At 38.8% G+C, this 22,009-nt stretch overlaps 1 protein-coding gene across 1 annotated transcript; it reads right to left on the bottom strand.

The window, feature by feature from the left end:
- Positions 1–656: 656 nt before the first annotated feature.
- Positions 657–17,396, bottom strand: LOC131221106 (coatomer subunit epsilon-1-like). The gene is made up of 7 exons (XM_058216223.1): positions 17,130–17,396; positions 15,953–16,042; positions 10,406–10,557; positions 7,992–8,127; positions 7,748–7,906; positions 5,553–5,632; positions 657–996 (listed from the first exon to the last, which is right to left on the bottom strand). Exons 1-7 carry the CDS (start codon positions 17,292–17,294, stop codon positions 903–905), a joined length of 876 nt encoding a protein of 291 aa, XP_058072206.1. The 5' UTR covers positions 17,295–17,396; the 3' UTR covers positions 657–902.
- Positions 17,397–22,009: the final 4,613 nt, after the last annotated feature.

Here is a 22,009-nt window from a genome sequence, read left to right as displayed (position 1 = left end):
TTGTTGTTCGACCGTTATGGGAGTAACGGTTGTTATGCTCTGTAACGGCCTTTACGGCCACTGTAACGGCTGATACGGTCTCAAAAAACTAACTGCCCCTTTTCACCCCTGTATTGCGTATGGTCATGGCCGTTACCTATATGTATCGGCCTTTACGTGCGTATCAAAACGGATACGGAACACCTTGGTCAGGATGCAGATATGGCAATATCCAACCTAAACCTGACCCAGTGGCAGCACTAAGATTTTAGACCCCATCCTGTTTTGGCAGGGTTCACCCAAACATGAGCCATCCACTCACCATTCTTGACCCAACAATATAATAATAACTGGACCTTCCTACTTCAACCCAATACCAGAGTCAGGGAGAGTGCATCACGCCCACCACTGACAAGGAAACAGAAACGTCTTCCTAACTAAACTAAATCTCAAAATTTCTCCACCAGGTTTAATTTCCCGATCTCTTTCTACCCACAAAATTCCCATGCAAGCCTTTCTTGAACACAACATCAGGACGCACATGAGCCTTCTCATGGCCCACTGACAAACCAGCCACACAACGTGACTCGACTCAAATCCCAAACCATATCTCAGCTGTTTTAGATGACTCGTTTCTCGTATCACCAACCATTGTAACTGAAGTGCCATTCACAGGGTCCATCAAGCTATATTTCCGTAGGAACAACTCCCCACCCTACAGGAAGTGATAGAAAACAGAATTTACGCAAAACTAGTTGGGGATTCAGGTCCCTAAACTCATTTCTCACGTCAGGTCCAGTACACTAACAAGCTCCAAATGATACAAACACCAATAAGGAGAAAAGAATGTACCGACTATCAAATAACAAATAGCAGGAATCTCTCATGCTTTTCTGCAGCAAAACCCCCGACTCCAACTGTCTTCATGCGACGCTTCGAACAGCTCTGTCAAAGCTATCTTCGGCAGCAGCCGAGCGTTTCACGAGTATGTGTTCAGGATGTGACAACTTCAACTGGCTGTGGAAACACAAGAAAGGCAATCTCACATTGTTGGATCTCGTTAATGTAGGAAACAGAAAAGAAATAAGAGGGAAAATGCACAAAGAAACTTGCCACAGCAATATGGTTAATAATTCGGTTAAAAATAAAAAAGCAAATAATATGATGATTGAGGCTTCATTAGGCAGGAAGTGACATCTTCTCATCCCATTTTTGGGTGTGGATGTACACAATGGCAGGCTCAAGCTCCCAAAAAGGACTTTCTCCAAGAAAGGCTTTGATGAATGTAGCTACTGAATACCTAGTAGAAGTGGATACATGCATCTGCAGTTGCCAAAAAACCTTAACATTGATACAAGAATGGGTATGTTCTATGCAACTCAAATTTAAATTTACACAAATCTTTCAGGTTGTCCAAATTGGCCGTTTCCACTAATATAAATTACATGTGATAAGGATTGCAGTGCTAGTTCGTAGGGGGTGAGCTGGTGCTGAGGCAATTCAAGCCATCCATCAAGTGGCCCCTCCTATGTAAACTGTAGACACCCAGACCTGAAAATCAGGCAGTCCACTCATCAAGCGGGTCATGCACAGTGGGGGGGGGAGTATCTAGTTTGATGCATCCATTTGACTGTACCATTTGACTGTACAAAGTGGCCCACCTGAAGGACTGCTCAGATCCTTCACATTTGCGGCATCTTTTACATGGGCACAGCCATACACACAAGTGGTTTAGCAAACATATGTATGTAATATGTGTCAGTCCTTTACCAAGAAAAAGAAAATCAGAAGTTGCTAATCATACTAGCCATGTTTGTTTCTTACCATCCCATTTTATTGCATTTCCGTAGTTAGCATGTTTATACGTTATGCTTGCAAGTGCAGGTAACCAGTGTTCCTGGTATCACCGATATTATCGATATTACCAATAACATTGCAGTCCTTCAGGTGGGCCACTTTGTACAGTCAAATGGTACAGTCAAATGTATGTAATATGTGTCAGTCCTTTACCAAGAAAAAGAAAATCAGAAGTTGCTAATCATACTAGCCATGTTTGTTTCTTACCATCCCATTTTATTGCATTTCCGTAGTTAGCATGTTTATACGTTATGCTTGCAAGTGCAGGTAACCAGTGTTCCTGGTATCACCGATATTATCGATATTACCAATAACATTGCTGTGCATATTGGTTCATTCCCTTTAGTATAAGTGCTTGGTATTGATGCTAATATCGATAATCGTCAATGTCAATGACAGCATAAGTAAATACTAGGAAAATCAAGAGAAAATCAGAAAATAATAATAATTAATTAATTAATTAAATCCCAAAAAGCTTTTCTAGCAATTTTCTGGGTATCTCTTCCTAGGATGATTTTGACCACTCTTGAGAAATCATATCTCATATTTGGGGAAGAAATCGTTACTCAAAAATGAGTACAAACCAGAATACTAATGTGAGGAAAAGATCAGAAATGCCATTTTTAAGACATTTTAGCATGGATTGCAATAAAATGCATGATTATTATATATAGACATTTACAAAACAAATTTTGAGTTCGTCGACAATGGAGGAAATTGAGAAAATCCTAATTTCCTCCAATTTTACCCCTTGAGAGTGATATTATCACAAGTGTGGTAATTTGATATCATTCTTGAGTGGTGGCCAATATTGACAGGCTACCAAGGTATTCCGTTGTGGTAATGGTCCCCACCATTACCGATATGGGGTGTGTAACGGTCGAAATTTTATTTATTTATTTTTGTCAGAAAAATCTGGAAAAATATTCATTAAATCCGGAATATTCTAAATATTCCAAATATGTATTCATTTATAATTTTGAACATGTTTATGGTGGTGTAACGGTCCAATCTTTGGTGAGAATGCTAAATCAGGCTGTCTGATGGATTTATGAACCTGACAACCTAAAATTAACTACAAACCTTTTATATTTAGTTTTCTAAGTATATAATATCTATATAAATTTACCATAATGAATGTAATACCAAAACATCTTATATTTACAACTTTTCCTTTTATTTATAGTGCTAGTGCATTGCATACTTCGTGATACACATACATTTCATTTCAATATATAGAGTTTAGGGACTTTTGTATCCTATTATGTGATTCATATACCTAACAACTGATATCATTTTCTCTCATAGATCTATAAAAAAATTAAAATTAAAATGGGATAAATAGTGTTGTCAATTCAGGGCTAATTTGGGGACCATTTGATGGCCCAAACTAGCCTCAAATTAATGCAATCTATTGGTACTTATCCCACTAATGGATTGGTGGACATTTATTGGACAGTGAAAAATGAAAAATATCAAATGGTCCTATTTCAAAAAACAAGTGTCTGCAAACTAATGATGAAAATTGTTCAAACAATTTAATTTTAGGATTGTGACTTGGCAACAATGGTCCCAAATTTTAATTGGTTAATTTTGAGTTGATATATACCTCATGTATAAATTTTTAGGGCCATGTACTGGGGTCCACTCGATTATGTATTATGTATCCATGTCATCCATCCGTTTTGGTAACTCATTTAAGGGCATTGGAAAAAAACAAGGTAGATCCACATCTCAGGTGGACCACTAGTGGGCCAGGCGAGCCACCTCGATCTATTTATATATCCATGCCATCAATACGTTTTGTCAACTCATTTTAAGGCATAGTCCAAAATTTTAGGTAGATCTAAATCTTCGGTGGACCACTAGTGAGTATCCCTTTAAAAGTGGGGCCCACCTCAATGCATTTGTTGTATATCCATGTGGTCCATCCTTTTTTGCCAACTTATTTTAGGGCATGGTCCAAAAAATGAGGCTGATCCAAATCTTAGGTGGACCACAAAATAAGGATTTAATTCCCACCATTAAAATTCTCTTAAGACATTTTTTTTGGGATCAAGCTGTTATTTGTGTTCTCCCTTCACCAAGGTCAAGGTCTATGTGACCTTATCAACAGGATCAATGGAAAATAAACAAAGTGGGCCCCATGTAACGAAACAATGCAAGTGCACTGTGTTGTGTGCACCGTAGAGCATTTAAAAAAATTGAAGTTCCAAGACTGAAAATGAAAAGAAGAGAGAGAGAGAGAGAGAGAGAGAGAGAGAGAGAGGGGGGGGGGAATCGAAAAGAAAAGAGGGAAAGAAGACAGTGGGAACTGAAAATAGGGAGAGAGAGAGAGAGAGAGAGAGAGAGAGAGAGAGGAACGGGAAGAAAGAAGAAGAAGGGCAGCAGCAACTACTGCTGTAGCAGCTACAGCAGCCCAACAAGAAGAAGAAGAAGAAAGGAAAAAAAAAAAAGTATGTTTTTTTTCCTTTTATTTTTTCTTTTTTCCCATTTTTTGTAGGGTTATGGCCCGTAACGGCTGTTGCAAACCCAAAAAATAAGTGTGCCCCGTTTTGGGGCCGTATCGCGTAACGGTATCAACCGTTACCCAATACGTAACTAATTTTGAATACCTTGCTGGATACAAGTTTTCCCCTTCTTTTTTTCTCTTTTTTTTTGGAAAAAAAAAATTATATAAAAAATAAAAAATATATATAAATCTAAACATGTTAGTCAAAGGTATGATGCAGGACAACGAACCACTTGCTCTAAAAGCTCAAATTGATACAGCATGGCAAATTAATCTCTTTATCTCATAGCCCAGGCCCCACTTCCCATGTGCTAGGGTGAGAAAATGCCTCTGCATTAATCACCCCCCGATGAGGAGTCTCGAATATGAGACCTGCATTGATATCACTTGACGTAGGACAGCTAACCACTTGCTCTAAAAGCTCGAACTGATAGAGCGTGATGAATCAATCATTTTATCGCATGTCCCAAGCCCCACTTCCCATGGGTTAGGTCCTCGGTCGAACCCCCCTCGTGGGCCCCGCATTACATGGATTCTGCATCACATGAGTCACCCACCTCACACAGGCCGCTCACCCCAAGTGTGTCCCCACATCCCACAGGCCACTCCACTCGAGTCTGGTGTGAAAATGTCCGTGTTAAGGTATATTTTTAGTTTTCTTTCACTTTAGATTGTATTGTTTGTATTTTACTATTACCTGCGTTGTATGTGATATTTGAATAATATGAATTGATTCTTTTATATAATTGCACTGCTTTTGTCCAACAGCGCACAGTTTAGGCCTGGCAAAATGGAAACCAAATATGTACAATTGTTTTTGTAATATTTTGAATCCTAGGTGTACAAACATGTATTTTGGCACCGAAGTTGCAATGAAAAATTTCACCTTTTTTCCCAATGATTCCCTTAGACAGCGGTACATTCCCTAGTATTTGCAATATTTATTAAAAATATCGATACATGTTTTTGTATCCCCCAAGTCTTGATATATGTAACGATATGAATACTCTGAACCCCACAGTTAACAAAGACAGCATGCCAACTACAGAAAGGCAGTAAATAGAGCATAAATCATAAGGCTTGGAGATTAGAAATGTAATTCTGATACCATCAGCTACCTAATGCAGCATGCTATATACAGCTAAGAGTTGAAACCAGAAAAGGCACATATTGCTTCGACAAGATAGCCTTCTTGAAGACATACCTGAAGAAACGAGATGACGATTTGCCAACATGAAGACTGCATACAATTAGGTTGGCTAAAGTTTCAGCATCCTTGGCATCCTGAACAAATCACAACAGTCTTCTCTTCAGTTTAACAGAATTTAATGCATAAACACCACAGCTCAACATCAATGATAATATCTAATTTAGCAAAAACTTTATATCTATACATGTGAGGCACACGTGCTAGATGTAGGCTATGAACTGAATGAATCACAACAGCCTTCTCTTCAGTATAACAGAATATAATGCATAAACACGGCAGTCCAACATCAATGATAATATCTAATTTACCAAGAACTTTATATCTATACATGTGAGGCACACATGTGCAAGATGTAGGCTGTTAACCTGTTGAGCCCAAACATGGATGGGCTGTAAGCAGTATACCACAACGGAATCCTAGTGTACCCAATAAATTCCAAAGATGGTTGTACATTTTTTTTTCTAACCTTCCATTTCTAATCATCAAAAGTACTACAATAATGGCTTAGATCAACTAACTGGTGTGATATTTGCCTTTTCTGTCATGGCAAATCCATATTAGAGCCTAATAGATAATAGTTTCTCAAAACCAGTAAATTTTCCATGAGCTAGACTACCATAGGTGCATCTTCCACTGTTCTTAGCTGGTGGAAACTCATCCACCATATGCATGGCATAGTTGGGACGTCAACCTGGATCTTCCAAATTGTGTAGATGGAGCATAGCACAAAACCAAAATATCACAACCACACACATGTATGTCATCCAAATCACGCTGATTGGACAATCCTAACCATCTGTTGTGGGCATCAAAATGGACAGTTAGAAAGTTTTTTCTTCTTTGGGAAAGTAAATGATGCTGTCCAAAGTCAAAGATTGATATCAGATAGTTACGATCTGGATATCAATATACACTTTGGTTTGATCAGGGTCTGTGGTGTAGACACTCGAGACACAAACAAAGGTATTAAATAACAGTAATGCTGGCTGTCGCAGCTGCCTTATGGCAGTAACAGACCCCACTGCTACTGTTACTTAATGGCCATCACATAACTGTTTTTAACACATTTTTTAATACCATGACACAGGAACATGCCAAGGGGTGGAAATGGGTAGGGTCAACCCAAAGGTCAGTTAGCCTGGCCTCCTGAGTTTAGGCACTTCCCCCAACCTCAAAACCCACTAAAAAAAACAACACCATCTACCCACCTAGGAGTGGCAATAGATAAAGTCAACCAACAGGTCAACTGGCACAGCCGGCTTTCAAGGTGCTTAAGGGCCAAGCTAGTGGACCATCAGGTTAGAAAATGTGGCCCATTTAAGTAAATGGGCTGGGCTAAGGTTGAACACTACCCAACCTGTCCATGTAGGTTATCTATAGGCTGGGCCAGATGACCCAGCCAAGCCACAGAAACAAACAAAAAATCCAGCCTCCTAGGGGCGGCAATGGGTTACTTGAGTCAACCCACAAAACAGCTGGACTGGCCTGCTTCTGAGGCTGGTTAGCACCAAGCTAGTGGATCATTGTCGGGCTAGAAAATGTTGCCCATTTAAGTAAATGGGTTGAGCGTGGGTTGAATCTACCCAACCCACCCATATTAGTTATCGAAGGGCTGGGCCAAATGACCTACCCAAACCCAACACCTAGAACAAAATAATAGAATAAGTATGCTACATACACATGATATATGTATGCATGCATGAATCCATTAGTTGGGCACACCTTTAGCCTCATATTCCATTTTTAAATGTGCATTGGGTCGTGCATGGTCTGAGTTAGGCTGGCTTAGGCATACCTTCAAACCTATATTTCATTCTTAAACCTGAGTGGGGTCATGCAGGGTTAGCCGAGCCCTATCTGATTACAATTTTATGGGCCGGGTCAGGTCAAGCTTGGGCTTGAGGAATTATGGGTGGGTTGGGTCAGGCCACGGGGTAATGGCTCAACAGCCAGGTCCAGGCCAGATTTTTGGCCCATTTAGCAAGCGGACTAAAGTGCGGGTTGGGCCTAGACCAGAATTCTTGGCCCATTCAGTAAATCAGTCTAGTTCAGGTGGACCATGAATCCAAACCATTGCCAACCTGATACCCACCCACACAAACCATGAGAGAGAAACTGCATCACGAGTTCCCTTTGAAAATGAAGCCTAGAATTCCCAAATTAAAATTTAAGGACTGTTGGATACTTGCCTTGTTCAGTGCTTCAAGCAGCAGGGATTCAGCTTCATCAAAGTGACCCATGTGCATGCAGCAAACGGCCTTTCCATTCAGGATAATCCCTGTCTGCGTATTATACTTGTCAGAGAAATCTTGGAAAATAAGATATGCTTCTTGTATCTTTGAACCACCCTGGCATCACAGAAAACCATGTGGGTCATGGTTAGATAATCTTTCTTACTCAAATGATAAAATGCAGATTAAGAAAAAGGCTTACCACTGCGAGGTTTATCCAAGCATTTGCAAGTTGGGTTAGTGTGTGGTCTTCGTCAGATTGTTGCATGTGCTTTAGCTCTCTCTCTGCATGATCCGACCTGTGCATTTTGAGGTAGATTTGAACATTCAGTGCACGCCTGCAAAGCAGTAGCACGTGTCAGTGAGGTTTGAGAGACTGAAGACTCCTGACACTAAGGCCATGAACAGAGGGGGCCAAGGCAGGCATTGATCAGGGTTGCCACATACAGGTTTGAAAAGTGATAAAAAAATAATAATAATAAATAAAATAAAATAAAAGAAGGTTGAAATGCCAAGGAATTGGGAAATGAAAAGGTGAGGTTTATAAAGGTTTCGAAAAGGGAATGAATAAAACAATTATGCATACGAGTGCTTGTTGATTAAAACAGTGTCCTGCAAGATCAAGAACTCGAACACAGTTACGTCGACTAGGCTATGCAATAACAGGTTAGTACTCCATGATCAATATGCATGATCAGATATATTTTAGGGCAAGTCAAGGGTAAAGTCAGGAGAGCATTCAGTTTATGTCAACAAGACGACGTTCACACTTGCTTGGGAAATGGAGGATGCAGTAGCAAACTGATGGCCTTTGTCTTTCACTCCTTGACAGTTACATGCGGTCTTATTCTCTGATTTTGGAGCCAGCTTGCATTGATATTTTCACTGTATGTAGGTGTTATTGTCTGTATTTCCACATTTCCATGAATGCAAACCAAACAAGGGCAATAAATCTGTAACCTACTTTACTGGGCATTCTCCATGCCAAACCAAACAGGTGTAAAGGGTTTCCTTCCCTAACACTGATGCCGGTTTACCATCTGCTTGTGTCACAATTTTGCTTTCCCTTGCCATCCCCCTTGTTTACCCCCAATGCAAACACACCCTTGAGTAAATGGAAAATCATGGATTTCAATTATCCTCGTTTTGTTTGCATAGCCCCTTGAGGGCTGTAGATCCTGCTCACCAGACATTTCTCCGATAATTTTTTTGTCAATTAAAAAAACAAAATAGAAACATATGTTATTAATTAGTCCAAAGATATTCAAAACCAAAAATGATAATGATTCTGGTCAGTAGACTTGGTACCTTCCAAAATCCTTTTGTTCATAGTTATGGTGAAAACAAAAGAAAATCCTAATCAGATACCATCTAATGAGGAATTGAATATAATCCTTCACCATATGTTATATTTCAAAAACTCAACTCTATATCAGGTCAGTTTGACTCGAAGACTCAACCAAGTCAACTTGACTCGTTATTTTATGAATATATCATTGAAAGGTATATTTAATAAATAAATTAAAGATATTTAGAGTAATGGTAGATGTTTAACATGGACAAAGGATTAAAAAGAAGAAAGAGTAGGAGGAGGAGAAGCAAAATAGGCAAACGCAGCATTTGGCATGTTAGTAGGTGGGTTGAATTCTCTTCCTTGAGATTGTGGGTTCTCTTCCTTGAGATTGTGGGTTCAAACCTCATTTGTCACTTTTTCCTTTTATTATAAAACAAATACTCACCACCAAGTGACTAGGTTCAAGAAACGCCGAGTCAGATTGAGTTGGCTGGCAAATTTGATGAATCTTACAGAGTCAGAACCAAGTCACAGTCATGAGCGTTTCCTGATGACTACGCTCAAAACCTCCTTTTGAGGCAAGTTTACTGGACCAAATTTCGAGTTGAGTCACCAAGTTTTAGAAATATGGTTATAATGCCTTGTGCCTTGAATTTACACGTGGGGCCCATGGTTTAGTGATCCAAAGTCCAAACCATGGATTTCATGAGCCTTAAAAAACTGCCAAATGGATAATCCTTATGCTAAGATTGGTGGTAAATTTGGCACATTGGAACATATATGTCAGTTGAAGATGATGACAACACTTGTTGCAGACATGCACATGGGGTGTGGCGTATGGACATGTGGGGCACTTGTAGATGGGTGGTAGCACAAGTTGCACATTGGGGGCAATTGAAGATGATGGTGGCACATATCGCACATGTGGCTAATTGGCACATGTATTGTGCTTTAAGATGAATAGTGGCACATGTTACACATGTGGCAAATTGGCTTGGTTGCATATGTGAAGCACTTGAAGATGGTCAGTGGCACATGGCTACCATATGGGGCACTTAGAAGGGGGTAGTTACCTCTCATTTTCCTCAATTTCAAGGAAATTATATTTCTTAAATATGAGTGACAGAATGAAAATGGTGCATTTTCCAAGAAATTGGAGGGAAAAAGAATCCAGAAAATTTACGGAAACAAACAATGAAAAATGTTAATTTCATGGAACAACGTTTCCTCAATTTATATTTAAGCGAATCCAAACAGCTCATTTTGGGAAATGACAGTGACATCTCAAAGACAGGAAGAAAATCAGGGTAAATAAGACTAACAGCTCCATAGTTCCTGCAGAGTGGGTATGCTTCAAAGCCTCATTGTAGTCCTGCTCGTGCATATATATGATCCCTGCAATTAGTCGTAGAACAGGATTGTTTCCGATGGCTGCATCACTTAACCACTCCTGGAGACTTGCAATTGCAGCTTCCTGCATAAGACAAAGTTGGCCAAAATTTTGCATGAGTCTCATATAACACCATCCTATAGATAAATAAAGAATCCAGTATGTTTATCTGTAAGCATCAACAGTATGAACGTATGAACAAATTGTCTCACTTTGGAGCCTATAAAAAGACTCAGTACTGGAAATAACAGTTTATGTTTGGTACAGCTTACAACTCGGGGATACCAAAAAGTTTAAGAAACTAAATTAAATAATAGGAACAAGACAAGCAAAAATATTTAATTAATGCCGATATGAAATGTGTAGATCTATAGTATTAAAAGGCTATTCATGCATTATTATAGCATTTGATTGAAAAAAAAAAATTTAATATGAAATTTTCAAAAAATTCCAACCATGGTATGCCAAAACCGTTGTGTAACAGCCATTAGGCAACCATAACAGTGGTAACCATTATGCATTACGAGGCCAAAATGTCCGTTACGGAAAAAGTGGCCCACAATGGCAACATAACAGTCCCATAACAGGCCGGAATACACATACATATAGGCCATAACGGCCATTATGACCCATATTGTAACCTGTAACAACCACCGTTAACACCTTGATTCCAGTGTAAATAGGGAAAATTAAATAATAATAAAAAACTCCAAATCGAGAAGAAATCTGTAGATCCATATTAAAAGGCTATACATGCGCCATTACAGCATTTCATTGAAAAAAGAAAAAAAGAAAATAAAATCCCCAAATAAAAAATAATAATAATTGTTGAGATTTGTAGTATTAAAAGGCTATACATGCATCATTATAGCATTTCATTGAAAAAAGATTAAATAAATAAATAAATTTCAACTTTTCTTTTAAGATAGAAAATCCCATTGTGAAAAAAAAAAAAAAGAAGAAGAAGAAGAAGAAGAGAAAAAAGAAAAAGAAATCCCCAAATCAAGAAGAAATCAAGCATGATTCCTTTGATTTGGGTTTATAATATATTTTTTACTCGATTTCACCAATAATAAAGGGAAAAAAATAGGTATTTTACCTTTTTTTTAATTTCCCCCAAATCAGGTACTAGTGCTTGAATCCTTGGATTCAATTCCAAAAATGATGTTTTGATCTTCAAATGTAGTGTAGATTTGGTTGAAAATAGGCTTCAAACAATCTTTGAAGATAGAAGAAAATGAAAAGGAGTAGAGAGGAAGGGGGAAAATTTAAAGAAGGCCGGTTGTGGGGTTTTAAGCTCATATTGGTCTAACCAATACGGCATATCGGGATTATACAGGTTCAATTTTTCATATTGGTCTGATACAGACCTGTATCAAGTATCATCTCATGCCAATGTGGATACGATACGTCCGTATTAGCCCATACAATACCAATATTTGAATTTATGAGCCATGAGCATGACATTGTTGGCCCCGCAATCCAATCAAATTTCACATAAAAGAGGGACATATGACACTCGTGTCAAGTAGGGTCTAGTTTGTCCCTCTGATACACACACATGTGATGTGTGGCCCGGATCAAGGTGTTCCTTATAAGTTATGATACGCCCGTAAAGGCCGATACATATAAGTAACAACCATAAATGTTACACGATACAGAGGTGAAATGGGTTAATTTTTTGGGACAATATTGGCCGTTCCGGTGGTCGTAAAGGCCGTTACGGGGCATAACATCGAAAAATGACCACTTTTTTCTATTTAAATCCATTTTTCTCCTCACTTTTTCACTTTTCTCATTCCAAAAACTCTTTTAAACCATTTTTACAACAGATATTGACCATTCTTACTATAGTTTTTAAGATTAAAACCTAGATTGAAGTGATTTGAGCGAATAGAAGCTTTGAGGACCATTTTTTCAAAAAATTGAAAAAGTAGTATTTATGCCTTTTTTCTGATTTCTAGTTCTAGTGTTTGATTGTGATGTCTAAATATTAGAGACATATAATCATATTCACAAATTCATTAGACAACCCAATACAACACTCTCACCAAACAGTTTATCGTTACAATACCATAAATATGTTCGAAACAAAAAATGAATAAATATTTGGAATATTTACATTATTCTAGATTTTTTTTGGAATTTTTCAGGCAAAAGAAAATTTCCAACCATTATGAGGGTCGTAACGGTCATCACGCCCCCATATCAGCGATACCCGTATTGGTAATGCTAGTGACTGTTACCGATACGGAATACCTTGGCCCAGATGCATCCTATTGTTTGCCATTGACATGTTGTTGGTCGATGAGACTAGAGAGGGGGCAATGAAAAATTAGATGTCCGGAGGAAAGCTTTTAAATCTACAGGTTGCAAAGTTACCAGAACCTAAAACAAATATCTATAATGCTAATAACAATTACCCTAAGTGGTAGAGAAGTTTAGTTAAAATTGATGGCAAGGAAATTCCTTATATCGATTTGTTCCATCATCTTCGATCTATCAGTCAATAGCATGGAGGATATTTCTAAAAGAATTTGAGCTAGATGGATGAAGAATAGATGTACCTCGAGAATATTGTGTGATCACCGCATATAAATAAATAAATAAGAAAAAGAAGAAGAAGAAGAAGAAGAAGAAGAAGAAGAAGAAGAAGAAGAAGATTATAATATAGCCATGCTACGTGGCCAAAGTGTTGGGCAATGAAGAGGGAAATGTGGTGTTTTAAATAGCTTATGCTCCATAGCGTAGCATAGTCTTTACGATATAACTCATGAAAATAGCTTAAGCTAGCATATGATACAAGCTATGCTACAAGCTATGTTGCTTAAGTTGTTTTCATTAAAACATTCAAATCAATTAACGATTTCAATGATCTGCTACATGTTGCTATTTTTCACTAAAAATTAGTTAATGCTTTCAATGAATGAAATAATATAAGCAATGACAATAAATCAGATTCCGTTGTTATTTTTATCTATATTACTATATGCGTAATCTTTGCCCTATTTTTCCTATTACTTGAAAATCTAATATCATGTAGCTTGCACCTCACGCTTTGAAGGGGTGAATATATACATGGTATTCATTGGTCAAATAACCAAGGGATGAACATTGCAAAGATGAAGACATTGGATGGATGTGCTACAAGACTAGGAAGGATATAATTAAAAATGGGCCATTTGAAGCACCTGAGAGTAGTCCCAATTAGAGACAAAATGATGAAGGGCCCAATGGGATGGGATGATTCGTCCATCACAATCATCATCTAAACCTTATCCCAATTAATTGGGGTTAGCTACATGAATCTTGTTTCACCATGCCACTATTAATGGCTTGACCTTCATTTAGACCAAATGTCATCAAGCCTTTTCTTACCACATCCATTCATGTCCTTTTGGACCTTCCCCTTGCCCTTTTAGAGCCTTCAATTTGAACCCACCCACTCCCAACCGGCACACTTCTTGATCTTTATTGCACATGACCGAACCATCTAGTCTACTTGCCCTCTTCTTACTACCTATTGGTGGTACTCATAAGTTACCTTGAATGCATTCTAGTTTTATCCTTCCTCATCTTACCACTCATCCATCTCAACATCCTCGTTTCATCTACACTCACCCTATGAACATGTTCCTTAATTGTCTTGAAAGATTAACTGATCAACATTATGTCCGATAAAGCATGGTCCCATAAAATTTCCTTTGAAGTTTGAGTGGTACACGACGATCACATAAAATCTAGAGATACATCTCCATTTCTTTCACCCCCAACTTGAATTCTATGGGCAACATCCTTCTCAATCTCTCTAGTCTCATGAATTGTTGACCCAAGATATGAAGAGTGGCCATCTTGGGAAACTTCTTGGTCAGCAATCTTAACAAATTTTTGTTCAGTCCAATTATTACTAAAATTGCACTCCATAGACTTTTAGTTTAACTAATTTGAAATCCTTTATATTCTTAAAACATCCCTCCATAAATCTAGCTTTGTGTTTACAACCTCCATCGTTTTGTCAATCAAAACTATGTCATCTACAAACAAAATACACCACAGGATCTCTTCCTGCAAATGCCTCGTTAACTTGTCCATAACAAATGCAAAACGACTCAAACTCAATGCTGACCCTTGTTCAAGACTACAGTAATTGGGAACTCACTTCTCTCTCTCTCTCTCTCTCTCTCTCTCTCTCTCTCTCTCTCTCTCTCTCTCCACTAGAGATCCTCACATTTTTTACCACTACCGCACATATATCCTTAATCATGTCAATATATCCTCTTAAAACTGCTTTCTTTCCTAACACCCACCATGTTAACTCTCTAGAGGACAAATCAATGGGGTGATTCGTCCATGCGAGAAGAAAAACAAGGACGGTCCCAATAAGAAAGGGAACTTGACTGGTTAGGGTTGGAGCATTGAAAGAAGGATGAAAGGAAGGCTTCAAAAGGCTTGGATGGAGGTCGTGATTAGGTCTATGAAAGTTTGTTCACTTACCAAGGATTTCCCTATAAAAAAGAAACAAAACAAAAGACAAAAAAGAAAAAGAAAAAGAAAAAAGCCAATGCCAAATAGGTGGGACAAGGCTATCATAATGAAGTCATCATAATCATGTCTTACTTTTTTATTAGAATTTATCCTAGATTACAGGTCATTAACTAATGAGTTGGTCATCTAGAATAGCATTGTCATATACTATTATATCTCAATCTCCAAAACCCAGATCAGGATCAATGCCATTTTCAACAGAAACATAGTTTCACATATCAGATCCAAACAATTAATCATTGAAAAGCCTAACCGATGCAACCAAATGGCCACACGTGCCGATTGATCAAGATTTGCAGAAAATGCCTGCATCTCACACGCGTGCACAAGAAAATACCCACTTTCCTTTTTTAGCCATCATCACCTTCCATTTTTTTTCAAATCTTTAAATTAGGAAATCTGCTCTTTCTTTTATATCTTTATTTTTAGGCAGGGAATAATTTTAAATATTTTCTTATCTAAGTTTCTTCTTATTTTAGGCATTTTCTTAATTATAGAATGTTTTGTAACATAGGTGCTTTCCTATTTCATAGATTTTTAGATTTCATATCTTTTATTACAGATTGTAAGGTTGATTATAAATAAGACCTATGGCCCATGGAATAAGACAAGCTGATTAATATTCTCTTTATGAAATTTTCTTATTCTCTACGGTAGTTGTTGAGGAGGGGGGGCAAAGTGATCTCTAGTTCTAGACTAGAGGACTGTTAAGCTTGCTCACTGTCTTGCATTTGTGATCTCTAGCATCCGGCTAGAGGATTGTTGGATCTTTCCCACAATCTTTTTCTTTCTTATTGATTTAGTTGCTTTCCCTTTTGGGTTAGCATCACTAACCATCTAATCAAACATCACAATTAAGAAAGAAACTGTATATCCTGAACAGAAAATGCCTATCCGGATAAATAAACAAATAAAAAGTCATTAAAAATCTCACCTTGTTTCCAGGGCCAGAGAGATACATCGCAAGCAATTTCACCGCTTGAAGCGCCGTGGGGGCCGATGAATCGATCTCATTAATCACAAGCTGCACGAAACTCCATATTTAGAGAAGATCAATCAAGAGGAATTACAGGACATGCATCAATGTGAATGTCCCAAAGTACAAGTTTGTACAAGCAGGTCCCATGATTCGTTGATCCAGACCATCAACATGATGGGCACACTGTGGATGGGGAGATAACCCAAGTCCCTTAAAGTGCAGTCTTATCCATACAATATTCGCCCAATCCTTGCACTACTCTTTTCCTTGTCTATCTGTAGGCCACTGATCAACAGATTAAGTTATTCACATGTGAGGGAAGTTCAGGGTTTATCTTCCAAGCAAGGTGGGGCCAATCATGTCAACGGCCTATATCACAGAGCCATGACTCGATTTGCAAGACATGAGGTAGCCATTCATGTCTTGATATATAGCAACCCAATAATTCTCCATAGACGAGATTCTGCATTCAGCATGGTGGAACAGAAAGGGAGAATTCGTTGCAATAACCAACACATGGCAGGTAGAGGCAGTGAATCCGGACGACCACTTCGTGCCTCCTACCCATGGATGCCCTAGTATGCCCTAGGCTTGAAACTACACCATAACAGACCAGCATAGCCATACAACAAAATTCCTCGAAACAGACACATAAACTAATGGCTGGGATCCCCACCTAGTGTAATTTTCTACCATGAATAATCCACAGACATGGCCCACTGCATGGGCGGTCTAGATTCAGAGCTCCACCTGCCAATGTCAGGCATTTGGGAATTAACGCCACTCATGATCGGAATTCACCTCTTCCTTGTAAAAAGATGGGGGGGAATATCCAAGATCTATATTTCCATTCTACAATTTCTTAGATCTCAAGATCCTAGCTATCCAAACATCACAATCTACAGTCTGGGACGGTGAGATCCCAAAGAAAAAATCCTAGATCGCATTATCATAGCCATCCAATCTCCCCAGAAACTGCCAATTCATCAACCGACGATCGATCTGGAAGAATTCAGGGGTCTCCCCAAACAAAAATGGGGGCCATGATTGCAAAGGACGGCAGATCAGAACACGACTCGCCCTAAAAATCCTAATGGAAAGAAATCAACAGCTGATAGAGGGAGAGAGAAACCTGGTAGGAGCCGAGGGCGATGTAAGAGCGGTAGACAAGAGAGTCTCTCTCGATTGCACATTCTTGGGAGAGATCGGGTACGTCGCTGCAGTTTATAGCTGCTTGGTAGGCTCCCAGATAGAAGTTGTTTCGGAGACCGAACAGATAGTCTGGAGAAGACGCCATGGCTCTTTTTTCTCCTGCTGCTGCTGTAGATCGACAGATGCTCTTGCAGATCTAATCTCTCTCAGAAAGAAGGAGAAATCCTCCACACCGTTTGTAATTGCAGGAAATGCATCTTATATGACTCTTATTCACCTGCAAGCGTGTAACTCAAGTCAATGGGCCGGGTTCGCCCGGGCCTAAAATTTAAGCTTGTGTAATGTGGGGCCGTTAGCCAGCCGGGCCCACCCCATATCCAAAGTTCAAGTGGACCATAACACAGGAAAAAGTGGGAATTGAATGCCTACCGTTACAAACTTCTCAGGGGTCACAGAATTTTTTAGATCAAGCTGACATTTGTGTTTTCCATTCATTCGTATCTATGTGGTTGGATGACAAATAAACATTATTGTGGCTCTAGGAAGGTTTCAATAGTAAATGTCATTATACCCACTGTTTTTTATAGTGTGGTCCACTTGAAATTTGGATATGCTTTAACGTTAACCTCATGCCCTAAAATGATATGAAAAAATGGATTGATAGCCTGGATAAGACATACATTCACGGTTAACTCTATCAAGTTTACTTGAATTACTCAGTAAGCAATCCGGAAGGGCTGGCTCAGGCCTGTTTAAAAACTGGGTTGGGCGTTGGCTTCTTTTAGAGGCCTGTTAGATGGGCCTAGCCCATTTGGGAATTCAAGGCATTTTTTATCTTGCACCATTGGATGGACTTCTATTAATTTGTCTCAGATTTTTGTACCTCTTGAACAATCTGTCCACCCTTGATAGGCTACGGGCAGGTCAGGTTGATAGGGTTCAAACCCGACAGAGTCCATTACTCGTTTAGCCTTGCTCAAAGGGATGTTGATTGGCCAGTGACCCTGCCACTCGGTGCTCTATGGGGCCACTATAATTAATATATATAGGGAAAAGGTACTGTGCGCTCAACCTCACCATAAGCTCCCATGAGGTTGAGCTGTGTGGACCCCACCGTGATGCGTGTCGACCATCAACACCATGCATTTGATGGGTTCCCTCTAAATTATGGGATATCCCAAAAATCAGCCATAAACGGAACTCAGGTGGGCCATACCATCTAAAATCATGTGAAGACACCATTAAAACATATAAAAGCACTTGGTGGGGCCCACCTGAGTTTTGAATGCTGCTGAAACTTGGTCTGAACCCTCATCCAAGTGGGACACACATAATGGATGGGCTGGATTTGCAAACCACATCTCGGTGGGCCCAAAAAATGATTATGAATGTTTTAATGGTGCATTGCCCCTCCCAACTTCTGTATGTGGTGTGGCCTAAACAAGTCATGGATTGACTTGATTTTTGAGACCTAGGCCTACGATGGAATGGTGCATCTAACTGATGGGGTAGATGTTCGAAACGCATCACGGTGTGGCCCACACAACTCGACCTCACAAGAGCTTATCGTGAGGTTGAGCGCATAGTACCTTATCCCATATATATATATATATATATATATATATATATATATATATATATATATATATATATATATATATATATATGTTTCATTGATCATCATGATTTTATGCCCCTGAATCCATATCTTGTTATGGCATGAGCTCAAAAATGAAGTAGATTCAAATATCAAGTGCATCACATTATAAGAAAAATGTTGATTGAACGTTCACCATTAAAACCTTCTTAAGGCCATAGAAGTTTTGGATAAGCTGATATTTGCTTTCTCCCTTCATCCAAGTCTGTATGACCTTTTTATTTATTTATTTATTTATTATTTATTTTTTTTAACACACACACACACCCCACATACTCACGCCATAGTGGGCTTTCACCACCTATGGATACTTGAACCCTTGACTAGGTGTTGAAACTCCTAAGAGTCTACCACCCGTGCAAGAGCAAGGATCCAGTCTGTATGACTTAATCAAACAGTTATTCGTCAAATAAACATTATAGTGGGCCTAGGAGTATTTAAGTGTTGAACATTCAATGACTATTGTTATCCTATGGTGTGGTTCACCTGAGATTTAGATCTACATCATTTTTATTTTTATTTTTGTATCAATTCCTAAAATGATCTACAAAAAAGGATGGATAGTGTGGATAAAACACACATACAATGATGGAGCCTACAAAGCACAGGCTACTAGCCAACTGGCTAGTGGCAGTGTCACTAGCTAAACCGCATCCAGCCCAAACCTGCCTAAGAAATGCATCAAGCCACTTGCCCAGTGGGCCAACCTACCCATTGAAATCCAACGCCTGAAGAGAGGACCACTTTAGCGCATGGCAAAGAGACTTGGCAAGAAACACTAACTCGCGAGTTGAGTTGGGACTTACCTGAGTCACAGATGAGTCAGCTTGACTCACCCAGAGTTGGGGTTACTTTTGTGGGTGAGGGTGGCACGTGGTGTCGGACCCCAATAGAGTTGTACATGCGTCAAACCAAGTCAAGCTTGGCCCATCTCGGGTCGGCCAGCAGGCTACCCCAGCTCGAACTCAGCTTGGCTCAAACCTCAAGCCTGACTGGGCTCAACTCAGCTAGCAGCTGGGGCCAGCTCGATCCGATTTTGAGCTCGATCTTTCGAGTTGAGTTTGAGTTCGAGCCTATGAGCTGAGTTCAAGTTTAGGTTTTACATTTTTTAATATATATATATATATATATATATATATTATAATATAAATAATTTATAAATATTTATAAAATATTTATACTAAGTGAATTTGATCCAAGTCGAATCGATTCGAACCGAGTCAAGTTTGAGTTAAGTTATGAGCTGAGTCGAGTTGAGTTCAGTTTAGCTCGGACTTGGCTCGAAATTTTTTTTAGCTCAAAAAATCAGCTTAACTCGGCTCAAACCCAATTCGAGTCGAGGTTTTCTAAATCAAGCTGAGCAAGTTAAATGAGCTACATCAATTTATGCACAGCTCTAAATCCAAATAGGGACAAACCATCTGATTCAACTCAGACGAATCAGCATGGACCCATTTGAGTCCTAAAACCATTATTTTTGTGAACCAAGGACCACCGTGGTTGTATTCCTCATGTCTTTCAACTGTACTAGGGTCCACCCTCAGTGGTCAAAAAGATTGATTGGTGTCCCGCACGGTATGATTGCCACATGGTGCTTACTGAATGATCCCACCCATTTAAAAGGACTTGAAGGAAATGTGATATTGGATGTGGCATAAAGACATTCCTAGCATGGTTGGACCAAAAGAAGGTGAACTATAAATTGGCCGTAACTTTTGATCCGGGTATCGTTAAGGGGTACACAACCTATCAATTTTTACTGAAACGGGCCATCCAAGGTGAACCGACCCACAAAGTGAGTCGCGTCTATACTTTTAGCCAGAAAATGTACGCTTTCAGCTCAAAAATGAAATTTTAAGGAAAAATTATTGTTTTTAGTAATTCTATTTTTTGAATATTTTCTTATTTTTAGAGTTTTAGATTTTCTTCTTTTTTAAAAATAAATTTTAATCATGATAGGACTCTTCTAGCAAAAGTTTATTTCGAATTTTTATTTTGAGAAATTAGGCTTTAAAAGAGTTTTATTAGAATTAGGATTTTTATTAGAGTTAGAATTTTGTTATTTTTGGTAATTACAAATTTTAGTTTTTTTTTTCTTTATTATTGGTGTAACAGGGACACATACAAATCAGACAATTATCAATCAATTTATTTGGAATTTCTAGAAATTATTTTCTATTTTCTTCTTTTCCTCGTGAATCTGAGGTATCTCTGTGAAGAGTCCAGAGAAGCTCCATGAATTCAGAGTAGTTATCCCTTTGAGAAAGACAGTGCTTGACCTCCACACGTCCTTTCCTGCTTCAATTTGGTATCAGAGAGAGGACTCCCCTCAAATAGGGTTGTACATCGAGCCGAGTCGAGTCAAGGTGGGCCAAGCTCGGATCAAACTCGTCCATGTTGTACTCGAGTTCAAGCTTAACATTGAAGCTTGCCTTGTTTGCCAAAGCTGTCGAGTTGAGTTCGAGTCGGGCTAGTGGTTCGAGTCGAGTTGAGTTTACTTCAAGTCGAGCTGGAGCTTGTTTAAATGTTAACTTATTAGTTATTATATTTTTAGCTAAAAAATACAAATTAAATGTCAATCATGTTAAATCTAAAATGTCTCATATATCACATTACTAAGATAAAAAAAAAGAGTGTCACGTAAACTCTAAATACTATCACACCACAAAACCACATTTTGTCCTCAACAATCAACATCAATTCCAAAGTGTTAAAATAAATCAAAAATTATAAAACGTTAATGAAAATTTTTAAATCTTACCTTCCTTCAAGCATTTTGGTCCACGCCTTCAATTCCATTCTCCTCTTCATACTCTTCAGCATCGAAACTGCTACCGCCCCAAACTGGATGCAACCAATCTTGCGTACATATCAGTGCTTCAACTGTATTCGACGTGAGTGAGCTTCGTCACTTGCTAAGTATCCTGCTCATGGTGTTAAAAGTTGATTCTGATGCCATGGTCGAAATTGGAATTGATAAAACGTTCCGAACCATCACCGAAAGTCTAGGGTATTCACGAGCTCGAGACTTCTACCACTGCAAAACATCGAAATCGTCTTCTTGTAGCCTTATGATTGGCTCCTTTAGATACTTCTCCACTTCGGATTTAATTTTTTACGTCTCTGTTTCTTCTTCGTCTAAAAAAGACAAAGTCATAAAGTCGCTTGCCCGCATTGAAGAACTACCCGCAGTTTGAAAAGTA

This window comes from Magnolia sinica, chromosome 12 (assembly GCF_029962835.1).
Source record: "Magnolia sinica isolate HGM2019 chromosome 12, MsV1, whole genome shotgun sequence".
Classification (NCBI taxonomy): Eukaryota; Viridiplantae; Streptophyta; class Magnoliopsida; order Magnoliales; family Magnoliaceae; genus Magnolia; species Magnolia sinica.
This window is presented reverse-complemented; position numbering and strand designations above follow the sequence as displayed.